This window comes from Geospiza fortis, unplaced genomic scaffold (assembly GCF_000277835.1).
Source record: "Geospiza fortis unplaced genomic scaffold, GeoFor_1.0 scaffold203, whole genome shotgun sequence".
Classification (NCBI taxonomy): Eukaryota; Metazoa; Chordata; class Aves; order Passeriformes; family Thraupidae; genus Geospiza; species Geospiza fortis.
Window position 1 is genome coordinate 1,300,197 of NW_005054385.1, and position 14,417 is coordinate 1,314,613.

General features: G+C 43.5%; 1 protein-coding gene across 1 annotated transcript in view; it reads right to left on the minus strand.

Annotated features, from left to right (window-relative positions):
• Positions 1–946: 946 nt before the first annotated feature.
• The window catches only part of MUSK (muscle associated receptor tyrosine kinase), a 57,183-nt gene continuing 43,712 nt past the window's right edge, over positions 947–14,417 (minus strand). The window contains exons 12-17 of the mRNA XM_005425342.2: positions 13,927–14,015; positions 13,426–13,585; positions 11,964–12,153; positions 11,444–11,635; positions 4,301–4,449; positions 947–2,468 (exon numbers count right to left, since the gene is read on the minus strand). Coding sequence (XP_005425399.2) covers positions 1,792–2,468; positions 4,301–4,449; positions 11,444–11,635; positions 11,964–12,153; positions 13,426–13,585; positions 13,927–14,015 — 1,457 coding nt within the window. The 3' untranslated portion in view covers positions 947–1,791. The remainder of the gene's footprint in view (positions 2,469–4,300; positions 4,450–11,443; positions 11,636–11,963; positions 12,154–13,425; positions 13,586–13,926; positions 14,016–14,417) is intronic.

The following is a 14,417-nucleotide window of genomic DNA, read 5'->3' on the forward strand; positions in this document are numbered from 1 at the left end:
GCCATTGTCTTTGGTAATTGTAAGTTCTTTGCTCCAATTGAAGTTGACACCAGTGGTCTGAAAACATTAAATCATGCTGTTGTGGCTGCAATTAGGACAAACTATGGTTATGTGAGAAAAACCCAACAAATCCAATAAAATAAAACCCCAAACAAACAGGAGAGCAGCAGAGGAAAGTATGATCTTTCCAGTTCTGTTCTTTATAATGGTTCATGGACCTTTTCAAGCTTACCTTTCAGAAACCATACATAGCTGCTCTCTGCTGCTGCTTTCTTGGTAGGCTAAACCAGTCTGTCCAAGTTACAGAAGCCACACTAAAACACTCATTTGCACTCCTGCTCTATAGTCATAATACACATCCCTGCCTCAGGCTACATTTTGTGTCAGCAATGGGGCTCTGGGACAACTGCTCCTCACTCCACAAGGAGCTAAGAGGTTACACCTCTCACCAGAGGAATAAAATTTACTCAGGCACTGAAGTATCTGTTACAATTTGGAGAACTTTTAGTAGAGAAACATGTGGTGTTTAGAGATGGGCTGTAGGCTATCTGTAACCGAGGCAGTCTCATCTTTGCCCTGTAGATGGACAGTTTGCAATTCTTCTTGTGTTCACCCACTTTCTCCACCTTCTCCTAACTGACAGGTAGTCTCTGAAGGACACTCGTGGCAGACATCCACCTTTCTTACTTCTCTATCTCTAAACTGCAGCACAAGGAAAGGTGGCCAGCAAATATTGCAGTCAGATATAGGAGAATCTGTCAGGAAAGGAAACAAGAAACAGGAGGCAAAGATTGCAAAGGAAAAGGAAATAAGTAATTAATACAACCTGCCATGCTTCTGCAAGAAGGGATTCATTTCTTTCTGCTTTTGGCATGGTGAGGAATGGGCAGTGGCAAATAAATACACCTTGGATGCCTGCGAGGTGCAGCACCAGGCCTTTGGGATGAATTTCTCCCACAGCAACAAATGGCTTTGTTGCTTCAGGGGAAGGTAGATAAGATGTGCTGCAATGCTTAAGGAAAGGTTTTAGATGAGACTTTAACAAACATCAAGGGAACGTGACTCTGGACATCCCACACTGGAAAACAGAAAGTGTCATGCTCGACAGGAGTTTGCCTGTCTCTGTAACAGAAGATGCAAGTGGCTGCCAGTGGTCCAGCAGGCTCCTGTTTTGACTCTGTCAGTGTTATTGTAATGAGAGAGAGTGACAGTTAAAAGATGAAAGTGGCCTATGGCTCCAAAAACATCCTTTTTCTGCAAAAAGGACTGAGTATGCAAACACCAAATAGTAAACAGTATGCAAAAATAACATAGTAAATGGTATCCCCAAAAGAAGATTGAACTCTGCAACCTTTTTTTTTTAAATAATACTAGAAAATGTAGGAGAAAGAGGGAAAAAAGGTAAAAGCCAAGAGTGTAAATGCAGAAGGGCATGGTGGGATCTCTTAGGAAGGGAAGAAACAGTGCTTAGGAAGAAACATTAGTTTGCCTTCCCTGGGCAACTTTTTACTCCTAGAAATGCTAAGTACTGAGTAAGTATGACCAGCCCTCTCACCAACCTGAGTCCTGTCTTGGTGGCTAAAGGTCAACCCCGTTGTTTGGGAGGTACAGTCCCGCTCAAGGAGGTGCATAAAGGGATACAGTCTGTATTTCTTGTTTGGCAGTGGAACAAGCTCTTTTCTCCTCCCTGAGTGAGACACTGTGTGAAGCCACCATTGATCAGGAGCTCTTGGGCTGGTCCAAGTCAGTCTAAATAGGTGGACACAGGAGACAGGGAGGGAACTGTATCCCTCAGACAGACATGTTGGCCACAGCCCTCTCATACATGCGCTCCAAGATGCGGTGGATGCTGGCAAAGCCTGGCCGGTCGGCAGGCAACTTGCTCCAGCAGAGGCGCATCAGGTTGTAGAGCTCCAGAGGACAATTGTCGGGGCAGGAGAGGACGTTCCCATCCCTCACATAGTAGATTACCTCTTCGTGAGCCATCCCATAGTAAGGCTGCATGCCATAGGAGAAGATCTCCCACAGCACCACCCCATAGGCCCACACATCGGACTCCGTGGTGTAGCGGTTGTAGAAAATGGACTCAGGGGGCATCCAGCGGATGGGGATGGCATCGTTCTCATTTGCTTTGTAATAGTCAGCTGAATACATGTTCCTTGAGAGACCAAAATCTGCAATTTTCACCACCATGTTCTCCCCCACCAGGCAGTTTCTGGTGGCCAAATCCCGGTGGACGAACTTGCGCTCGGAGAGGTATGCCATGCCGGCAGCAACCTGCTTGGCGATGCAGAGCTGGCTGGTGCAGCAGAGCTCCAGGGGGTTCGGGAGGCGCAGCCGCGTGTCCAGGCTGCCCTGCGCCAGGCTGCACAGGTTGCGGGGTGAGCGGTCACGCAGGTACTCGTTCAGGTCCCCGTAGGCCATGTACTCGAACAGCAGGCACATCGGCTTGCCAACCGCACACACGCCTGGCAGGGGACACACCACACGGGTCATTTGTGCAGCAAAGAGAGTTCTGCTGTGCAAAAGCCACAAAGCACAAAAATGCTTACACAAAAGGCAGGCTTTCTACAATGCAGAGAGAGAGGTGACCATGCAAATACCATCCACCATGCTGCCTCTTTTCAAGCTCCTTCATCAGGGATCTGATTATGAGCTCCATAGGTGATGTTACAAATCATGCACATGCCTGCATGCAAAATTTTTCACAACATCCTGGGTAAAACTCAAGTTTTGGAGCTAAGTTTAATGCAGAACTTAAGCCATCCTACTTAAGTTAGTATTAACTAAAGTATTGTATTGCCTCTTCCCAGGGGCAACTGCAAGGACTTTCAGGAAGTAACTTTTAAAGTTCTGATCAAGTTATTTTTTAGTTCTTTTATTTTTTGTGATTGTTGTATTATAACAACAATAATATTGTTGTAGGGGTGACACATATGCAGGAAGGCTTCAAAAGTATTCACAAGGGGCATGTTCAAGGGTTCAGTGGAACTCTTGAACTGCAAGGAAACTCCTGCCCTTATGGATTCTTCTTTTTTTTTAAATAACTGATGCAAAAAAAAGTTGGTTGAGGAATTACTTTTGGCATGGCAGATATTCAAAAATGAAAGAAAGACAAACCAAAGCAGACAGCAGAAATGAGACATTAGCCATGTCTGTTAGGTGTAGAATGCAGTCCTACATGCTTGGCACCTTATCAGCTTTATTGGTGGGCCAGCATTAACCACACTTCCATGAGCCTTACTGATCATATAGTGATACAGTAATATTTGTGCACCTATCATTAGAATGCTAACCAGCAAAGGCCAACATTTAAAATGTATGTGTTTTGCCTTCTTAGGGTCATCATTTAGCAATTGGTGATGCAACTTACTGTGAAATCTGAAATTCTGATTGATGCCCTAATATTTGAATCTTTGAGGAAAAACAAATGACTGTTCCCAGTCTGATGACATCAGGATCTGACAAGCATGATGAGTGTATGTGACAGATTTATCATTTAAGCTGTTTTCAACAATGTGGCTATTTCTCCAGAGCCCCATGATCTGGTACTAGTTTGTGCCTGTACCTTTGTCCTTTCCTGGCCTAAAATGTGTTAACAATAAACACAAAGTTTAGTCCAGTTTAGTGCTCTTTCTGCTTTTCATTTCTGTAGCCAAAGTATCTGTATCAACCCAGCTTTCCCAAAAATGTGGTTTATCCATTTCAAAATGTTCTGAAGCTTCCTACTGAAATAAATTAAGAACTCAAATGCCCCTGCTCATGAGAATCAGATTTGTATACAACAAATTAGAGCAGTATTGCCAGATAAAAGTGACCAGCAGCATCTACTTCAGAAAAAAAAATTACAATCTTCTAAAAGAATATTTTTTGTCAGCAGCTTTCTTCTCAGAAAGTGCCTTATTAGCCAAGCTTCAGCATCAAGACTTTCTAAAAAAAATCCAACAAAGAAGGATGTCCTTTCAGATGAGAATGGAAGGAAAGGAAGAGGCCATTTTTTGGCTGGCTTTTTTTGTTAATTTAATTTTGTGTTTTTTAATGCTATTAAGTGTTCAGACATCATAATAGTAAGTGGGACCTATAAAACTAACAAGACTTGTGCTTCTTCTTTCCAGTACCCACAAAATAAATCACAGTTCCAGGAAGTTCACATCTTCCCTGTAAGACATCTGGGTCAATGTTATTAGACTGGAAACAGAGTTAGGCAGCAAGATGGCCAGCAGTATAACCAGTGCAGCATGAGGAGGTTTTGATATGATGCACCATCTTGTTAAGGCAACAGGATGCCTCACTGAGATACCTAAAAGCTTGACAATGTTTGGATTGTCAAACTCTGCCATGAGAGCTGCTTCCCTCTGAAAGTCAGCCTGCATGTCTGCAGATGCTTCCTCCTTCAGCATTTTCACTGCTACCATGGTGAAAGGTTCATACGGCAGCAGCCCTGGGGCCCTGCAAGGAGAGGTAAGAAAGGAAACCATCAGTGATGAATACATGCACACTAAATATAGGTTCTGTTTCTGATGCAAAAGGAGAGGCTGACCAAAAGAAAAAAAAAGGGAGAAGGCCCCAGAACCAACAGAAGGAGCCTTAAAGCACAGTTTCATCTCTTGGGACTGCAATATGTATTGCATATTATAGAGGCATTTAATTTGGTTCAGGTAGTACTAAATTCAATATAACTTTTTTTGATCACTGGTCTTTCTGCTTATAGGCTCATTACCATGTCTGGTAAAGACATAAATAAGTAACAGGTTGGTAAGAAACAACTGCTCCCTAGGCTGGAGATCACATCATAAACTTAATGGAGGACAGGATGGGCTCTTCAGTCTAAACAATTCACTTTTGGGGTGTAACAGTGGAGTTAAAAATAAACCTATTTTAAAAATAGCCTATTTTTTATTGATTAAAGACCCTCCTTTCCCATACCTGGCACAGTGGTGACTTTGGTATATCTGGCTACTGTTAGAGTGAAAGTAGCAATTACAGGAAGTGTATTCCCTTGGTTTTGTAAGGAAAATAGCCTTTTGATACTGTTTTCTGTGTATGTGTGTGTGGCATGTGTATGCATCTTTAACAAGTTATAAAACCATTTGCTAATTTCAGCTAGATTTAATGTGGTGTAGCTGAGGTTTAGAAAACAATTTATATTCCTTCAAGATTTGTGGAAACACGTGACAGGACAGAAGGAACAAAGCAAACCTGTGCCTTGTCTGAAGAACAAGTTAATGTGTAAATACACACGTTTTGACACTTGTGAATCTTCAACTAAAATTTATAGACACAAATCCTTGGGAAACAGAATCCTGACTTTGAGCAACAGACTTGTTTTCCTATCCACAGGATTCCCTGCGGATAGGAAACCCTCAACAAGTTTAATTATTTGGGCTTGCCAAAGATTTAGGGGTAGCTGTTGCTGGAGAAGAGTAACTTTCCACTCTTCAAACATGCACCAAACCTCAGATGTACATTTTGTTTCCTGCACAAATTCTTCCCAGGGGCCTTGCAGGTAGCACACATTACGTACAGGTAACCATCCAGAGCCCATGGGGAGTGGTGCCCATTTATGTGTCATGTTGCTACACCAGCCTGACTGCCCTCCCGCTGCTTGAATGCCAGGATATTTTATTGCCCAGTAGCACCTAGAGGAGACTCCAATTTCCAAAGCAAACTTCCAGCTTCCTTGTCTTCTACTTCAGACACGTGGCAGTTGCAACAGTTGCGCTTGGATGCTGTAAATGTCAAATGTCACTGGATGGCAGGGTGTCCATCAAGAAAGGAATCAGAGGTGGCTGGATCACAGCTGAGACACTCAAGCAAGGAGTTCTGGCATGCCAGAGCAGAGGATCAGGCCCCACACTTGTCTGCTACAGCCTCCATTACAGCACAATGTCTTCCTTCTTTTCACCCGTGCTGGCAGCAGTTCCCTGTCTAGTAGGAGGGGAGGAGTACAAGCACCTGCTGTCAATTCTCAGGACTAGAGCCAGCAGCAGCAGACTGAACAAAGCAATAGGGTATTTAAAAGTAAAAATAGGACAGCTTTATATCTTCCAAATAGTCTCAGAGATTACCACTTATCTCTGACTAGCAGACCCAGCACTGTGCCAAAGCAGGGGTGGGACAGAGCTCAGTCCTGCCTGCTTTGGAGACAGAAACTCACACCCAGCCACCCAATTTCACTGAATTCTGTAATGTAAACTAACCTAAATGTAGCTGAGTGAGGTTAAGCTGGACAATGCCTTTTAAGTGGCCCTCAGGCAAAAGCCAGAAATTTCACCTTTGGGAGCTCATGGTGATGCAGTACAGTTCTTAGCAGGCCTGGGAAACTCACACTGCTCTGGCACAGAGGCAGGAACTGTCTGAAGTCTTGTCAGACAGCTATCAAATTTGACCCCTTTGATGCCCTAAAGACAGTCTTTGCACAAATGATAGGGACACATCTGCAGGGTAGCAGTGGGAAACAGCTGCCTCTGAACCTGGAGAATTCAGCTGGAGGGCCAAAAGGGGGAGTGTTTTTCGAAAAATAGGTTAATTCTCTCCTAGAACTGGGAAGCATCAAAAGAAATTACCTTAGGTAATCTCTCTTGCAATTAAGGAGGAGAAATTTACAGCGCTCGTGCACAGGGTGAACAGCAACAGTCCTTTGCCTGCTTCACTACCAATACATTTGTGCACCAGAGGCATTAATTGGCATTTAAGTGCATGCTGCTTAAACTAACCAGCGGTGCAGCTAGGAATTTCACTCTGAGCCTATCTAGAGAATGTCTGACTTAAGTTCCCAGTCAGGTTTTCCTTTCTAAGCAGTGTTATGAATAGAAAAAGCTGCCCGTCTTTTTAAAAGGTTGCAGAGTCGGGCTAGCTGCTGCCAGGGTGGAGTTCTAACTGTTTGTTATTGTAATAACCTGTTGTTATTGTAATAACCTATTGTTTTCGTTAACTACCGGTTGTTGATGGTTAAGAATTCCCCTTTTGTCCAGTGACACCCTGCTGCTTCCTAGACGATAGCACCCAGACGGTGAAGGGGAAGGGACATCGAGTCGGCATGCAAACGACATCGGATCCAGCATGCAATGGGAGAGACCCCTCACCAAACCAAGCCAAAAACTCTAAAAACAACAAGCCAACACAAAACTGATGAATCAAAGTGATGACTAGACATGAGGAACAGAATCCAGTATTTGCCAAGGCCTTTTTGTACCTCACCCTAACCTAAGATGTTGGCTAGACAGAGGACCTCAAATGTTGAACCAAAAAGCAAGGGATTTCCCAAGGCCCTGGTGAGGAAGGAATCCCCAGCTCTGCCCACAGACCAGTGGACAAAGCTGCACTCTTCCTCCTCCTCCCAATCACTCCTGGGAGCAGCAGCAGCATGAGCGCGGACCCATCAGCTCTCCCCACCCGAGCTGATCGCTTTTAATAAAGGCATTAAAAAGGAGAAAGATCTCCTGCCTGTGTTTATTTCAAGTACCAAATATGTAGAAAAAAATGAGGAGCAGTCTGAACCTTTATTTGAGACTGTGTCATGTCCCCATCTTGCTCACCATAACAGTTGGGCAGCTTCTCTTAGATGATTAAATAATGTAATTAACATCTACTGAGTCTGGTGGGAGCCTACCTTTACCTTATTCTTTGGTTAAGTTAATATGTGAGCAGGAGATTGCCCTGAATCAGCAGGAGCTGCTTTTTGATGGGGAAGGGAAGGTTGGGGTTTTTTTGGTTTTTTTTTTATTAATTAACACCCACACTATTTTTCAGCTATATATGAGACAGCTGGTCAAAGAAATACCCTTTGCAGATGGAAAGAACATGAGGAGACTTCTGTCAAGAAACTCTGACCTTAGGAACAGCCCTATCCCTAAGGAGGTACAGCATGTTGTGCATTTGTGGTGTAGGTCTACCAGTCTACTAGCAAAACCTCCATACCGGCCTTCTAGCAAAGACTCCACATCCAGGCTTTTAGGCAATCCTGATCTTCAGGGTTTGCCTGGACCACACAGCTCCAGCTCTAGAAGAAAACTTGCATGCTGGTCTGCGCTGAACTGCACAGAGCTGGTGCTCTGGTGTCTTGTGGGGCCAGCATGGTCCCCCCAGAAGGAGAATCAGCCACAAAGACCTAGCTGGGACAGACCTGAACCTGGTCCTGAATTTTGTTTTAAGCATGGTTACTTCCTTGTCCTTCCAAGTGTGAAGCTGTTCCTGGTGAAGACAGTAGCCTTTCAGGAGAAGCTAGTAAATGATAGCTAGACACTTCCTGTCCTAACATGTTGCTTGACCCAAGAGTGAGTAAACACTGAATCAGGACTCACAGCAGCCAACTGGCAAAGGCATCGCTGGCACTGAGTGCAGAGCTGTGTTTACAGAAGAGCGAGAAACATGAGAGCAGGAGAAGTAAGAGGATTGCTAAACTTAGCTTGAGATGTCCATTTAACACATGCAGGAAAGTACATTTTATCCTTCTGAGATGGGAAGGCAATAATTTGAGTTTTGATCATTTCAGTAACCTGGATGAACACACAGCTTATACTATGACTGCACTGATCTGCCAGAGGTGCACAGAAATGTCAATACCTTATTATAAGGAATTATAAAGCCTTGGAGGCATTTTTGATAGAGATGGTAATAAACAAAGGAGGTCCCTAAGAAGCAATATGTCTGTGGCTCCTTCCCTGAGCCAGAGAGAGCAGGCATCTCTCAAGATGTGGTACTTCTCACTTTGCAAATGCTAGATGAGATGTAATACTTTCTTTTCTTCTCCTGTGTCTTTTTCTCTCAGTTTCCATTGACAATAACAAAAAGGCTTAATTGAAAGAAAGTACAGTGCTGAAGTGTATGAAATCCACATAAAAGGTCTTTACACCACTTTGGCACTTGCTTAACTGGCACTTTTGTGACATTTGAATGCCCTCTGAGAAGTCTTTCTTGATATCCATGAAAGTCATTTCGAGCTCAGAAGGTCTGTGCTGCACTCAAATTTTATTAAAGCTCCCAGAGCAGGGCCAAAGCAGCACTTGGGAGGGAGAATGCCTGTCCTGCTGGCACACAGGCGAAGACTCCTGCAGCATGAGCAGGAAGGTGATGCCCCTCAGGGCACCCCGAGCACTGCACTGAGGCTGGGACAAGACCTGCCCTGTGCCCCTGGTGTGCAGTGCCCCAACCACAGCTGTTGTGCAGCCTCTATAGCTGTGTTCTTGTTTCAAGCTCAGATGTGTTTGGCCATCCAGGATAACAGTTCATCACAGGCTAAGCATCTGTGACAATCCCACTGTGCACCCTTTGAATGTTGTTATTTTTAGTTCTCTCTGTAAAAAGGAAAAGTATGCTTGCTTTTCTTCCATTAGAAATAATTTATCTCTTCATTAGAAAAAAAAAATCCATCACAGCTATTGAAACTGTTTCCCAGCTGTAACATGTCTAACCTGTACAGAACTAATTTTCTAGCAGGTACATCAACAGCTTAACTATAAACATTACAAATACCTACATTTTTTGCAAGGATATCCTTTTTGCAAGGATAGCCCTTTTCTTTGGCAGTCAACAGAAGCATTTCTCCAAGCAGATCTTGGCTCATGGTGGGACTCTGATGCTTCCCTGGGTTTTTGTTGAAGTCATCATACACTACTCTAGATACAGCTACAAAATCAGCCATGCCCCATGCTTGTTAACTGCAAAGGACAAAGAGTACTGCCCTGACTAAGCAGGGAGCTATGCAGCCTGTACACTTTCTTCTACAAATTTGGGGATGGGACTTTAGGAGGAAACTATTATTGTCCAGATTGTTTTGCAGACATTATGGATTCTGTCAAGAAAAACTAGGTATCTTCCATCGTGCTCATTTTTGGGGTTGTCAATTAAAGATTTTTCACATTTTTAAAAGTGCACAATCTCACCTCCCATGATATTATCAGAACTGGGCTATCATCTAATATCTTAGGTTTAAAACAGGTAACAGTGGCTGCAAATTCCAAAAATAAAAAGTGAGAAACTAACTAAAGGGGACACTGTAGAAGTCTAGAGATAAGGGAATTTATATGTGTTACTCAAACATTGATATCCAGACAGCCATGGAGCCAGCCAAGGATTGTTATGGCAGGAGAAAGGGGCCATATAGAGGTAGGGCAACATTTTTCTGAGACACGTGTCCTTGTTCTGGCTCCTGGAGATAAGTACAACAGCATCTGAGGTGCAGGAATGAGGCTGAGAAGTAGGTGGGAATGGACTGCAAGGGGGGATCAACAACATCCAAGGCCCCAAAGCCCCTAAATAATTTCCAGAAAGGTCTGGAAGAAGGGGCTGCCCATGATAAATCACTTCATATAGAAAGTGAGGAAATTAGCTCCAGGGCACAGAAATTTTACTATAAAAAGGTACCCCCACAAAGCCTAGACACACATGTGCCCCAGGACCATAAACTTTCTGTCAGCTGAATTGATGGTGGAGCCAGGACCACTGATCTTTTTTCTTTTTTTCTTTTTCCCTCCTTTCCTTTTTCTTTCTTTCTTTCTTTCTTTCTTTCTTTCTTTCTTTCTTTCTTCCTTTCTTCCTTTCTTCCTTTCTTCCTTTCTTCCTTTCTTCCTTTCTTCCTTTCTTCCTTTCTTCCTTTCTTCCTTTCTTCCTTTCTTCCTTTCTTCTCCTTCCATCTTTAATCCATCTTTTTGTCTCCTTTCCTTTTCACACTACCCCTTTATTCAAAACCCACTACCCTATGCTTATATAGGAGGTCAAGGACAATAAAAGAGGTATTTCCATGGAAGGCATGTAATTTACTATTAAAAATTTGTACACTTTTGCAGATACTCTGGCTTTTGCCACTCCGTTCACCCACGAGCATCTGCAAATCTGGGTTGTGCATTTTCCATTAAAACTGGGACACCGCAGACACACAACCATATGCCCATCCCCCCTCTGCCCCGCCCCCGGTCTATGTTGGGAGGGTTTTTAGGGGATTTTTGGTTTTGCCATGGCATCAAATTGCAATTCAGTTTGGACTGAACTGTGGCATGATGCAATGACTTTGTGGTAATTACACAGGTCAGTACTGGTGTTATAATGGACATCACCACACACTGACAACTCATAAATACTGGGAAATGCAAAAACTTCATAATAGGTCACATATTACAGGTGGTACTCTTGGCAAAATTCAGCTGAACTTTTACACCAGACTTTAGTATGTCAGCAAGGCATTACATCTACCATAGAGTAGAAAAGAGTAATTTGTAGCAAAAGTTTAACAAATATTGACAGATAGCAGTGGACAACAAAAACAATTATTCAAACCTGAGTGTTGTGTACCATTTGGTACACATGCATTTGAGTGGATGGATGGATGGATGGATGGATGGATGGATGGATGGATGGATGGATGGATGGATGGATGGATGGATGATTTCCAGTGCTGATTTTTCACAAGTACCTTCAGACAAAGACCCACAAAGAGACTGCTTACCTGGCTTGGAAGACTCTCCCAAATGCTCCCTCCCCAATATCTCTCACATATTCAATATTGTTCCTGGGATACTCCAGGCTAAGCAATTTTGGATTGAGGAGAAGAGGCATCCGCTGGTACATGGGGTTGGGGTGCAGCCGGTCCAGGAGCAGTTCAGAGGGCAGAGTGGTGAGAGTTGGTGTCTCAGACTCTCTGAAACAATGGAGAGATTTTTGGTCAGTGTGTGCACAGCCCTCAATCAGGAGATAACTAGCTTCATCTCCTCCTGAGCTTATTTATTTCAGGATGAAAAAGGAAGGTGCAGCAGGGCTACTGAAGGAACCTTGCAGCAGGTGTCCATGTTCCTAGTCACCACCTTCTGCTCTGGCACAGGAGTTCAACAGAACTAACACTGGACTGACACAGGCAGAGGGAGGGCTGCTGTGCCCTCACAGGTGTTCACAGGACTTTTCTCTCAGAAACAAGAAAGCCTGTTTTCCAAAGCAGCATTTCTTGCACTGAATTAAGTTCCAAGCTTTACCTTTTTTTGTTTTTCCACTGTTTTCGACGACGGCAGCAAACCAGGGTGATAATGCCAAAGATCATAACCAGAGCGAAGCTGGAGATGATTGAGATGATAACAGTCATGGAGTATGTAGGGGAAAATGGAGGAGGAGGGGGAAGATTTAGAGTCTCTCCACTTGGTTTTCTTGTTCCCAGGGATAACAATGCTGTAATGCAAGTAAAATCAGAGGGTTATGCCTCTGCCAGTTTATAGAGCTTTCTCTAAGAGGAGTTTACGGAGCTAGCCTGTCACCCTGGGAATTGCTGACACTACAGATACAGACCTATGACCACATGAGAGGACCATACTAGGGAAGCTTGGTTTGCAGGAAGCAAAACCCATTTGTGCTTGCCACGAGTGAAAATCCAAGATCTGATACGACCAATATATAGTTCCCATTAAGCTGGGAACACAGTTTTGGTATAGAATATTTGAGAGAGTTACAAATGGGAGGTCACATCTGATAGTCTCAACAGTATTCAAATATAGTAATGTCTGCAGTGGGAAAGATCAATGGTGCACAATGTAAACCACAATGTATCATGTGTCCTAAAAGGAATCTGCAGGGAGGAGTGTAAGACCAAGTAAGTACAGAGTGATACTTTCCCGAAATATCCTCTTGCCCCCAACAGTTTGCATCTCAGTGTCTTTATGGGGAAAACTTGAAAAACTAGTTTAAAGCACACTTGGCTAAATTATTAGGGGAAAAAATTACATAACTACCTGTGGAGTACTTTCTGAGATATTCTAGAAAATGCTGTTCTCTGCATGGAGTGTTTGAGAACAGAAAGAAATTTAAACTCTCCTTCTTCTTAGTTGTCAGCTAAACTGAAAATTACTTGTGTTCACTTATGTCCATAGAACCGCTATTCCCTGTGCAAGAAGTTTCCAAATGCAGTCTTATTTCTGAATACTGAAATCCAGAAACTGGGAATCTTGGATGAAATATTTTTCAAAAATTTGTCTGTTTTTGAGCAAGAAATTACAGGAATACTTGGCTTCTACATCAAAACCCAAAGATGTTTCTGTCTTTTTTTGGTTTATTTTTAGTTTAAATTGGGCAAGCTGGGGAGAGGCGGGGGACGGGACAGTATTACTGAAAAAAAATCACCCTAAACTAAACAACCTAGGAAAAACAGCCTGAAGCCCTACTTTCTAAACAGTGTGACAAATCAATTTTTCAGAATACCAGAGGACATTTCACTTCATTTAGCATTTATATTAACCTATTGCAAGGTGCTGGATTTGTCTGTCTTCATTTTCCCCTCTTCATGGGGCACATTAAACCTTCTCATTAAAGATGCTGAATGAATCTGTGAGAAGACCCAGAACTAGCTGAATCCAGAGGACAGAACAGATTGATGTACGCAGCATGCAAACACCTTGCATGGCCAAGAAACAGCCACAGTGGCAGAAATCACAAAGTGCAATTGCCTACCATCTCCACAGGGAGACACGCTGCAGTATTCCCAGGTCACAGCTGGATCCTTTGTGTAGCACCAGGGACGCTCGTTCTCACCTCCTGGATTGCGGCAGTAATTCTCAGCATCAAACAGCTCTGGGAAAACCTGAGGAGTCCTCCTGTGCAAATGGGGAGCCTTAGAGAAGGAAGCAAGTTGTATTAGTGTTTCAGCATAATTTTCCATGCTATTATTATTAAAATAAAATTAAAAGAAAACCCAAGGGAGGGAAGCAAGACAGAGCCTTTGGTGAAACAGCCTTTCGGTCGCCTGAAATGACAGAGAACACATCTTGACACAGTAAGGGGAACTTGCAGATTGAAATATGATGAGATTATAAAATGAGCTCAAGAATGAAGGCAACTTGTTCCCCCCTCATCCCTTTCACTGAGACTGGGCTGCCTGACTCTGAGAAACTCCTTGGAAAAGCAAGCCTCGAGTACAGCTCTCCTTTTGGTGGATCTCACACTGACGCTCACCTGATCACTCCACTTCTGGCAGGGAATGCCAGATGCTGTGACATTGGCTGTGCCCTGGTAAAACTGGCCATTGCCACTGTAGCAAGTCCCTGGGAGAGAAAAAAAAAACATGGGGTCAAGGCATTTCAGACCATGTCCTGCAGCAGAGACTCACAAGAATAAAGTTCATGTTGTTACATAAGACCATCTGACAGCTGTGAAGCACACAGAAGGATTAGACAACACAGGAAGGGTACTGCTTAGCCTCCTGTTTATTCTCCAATGGATTTTACACTCAATACATAGGCAGAAATCTGGGCACTGCAGCTCTCTCAGATTGAGAAATCAGGCCATGTGTCTATGATGGTTGAGCTGCAGCTACATAGTCCGCAGTACATCATGCAGAAATTGCAGCGCAGAACTACGCTGAACCCACCCTAGCCAAACCAAGGCAGAAAGAAAATCACAGCACTGGTTCCATTATTCACATCCTGCATTCTTACCAGGGCACT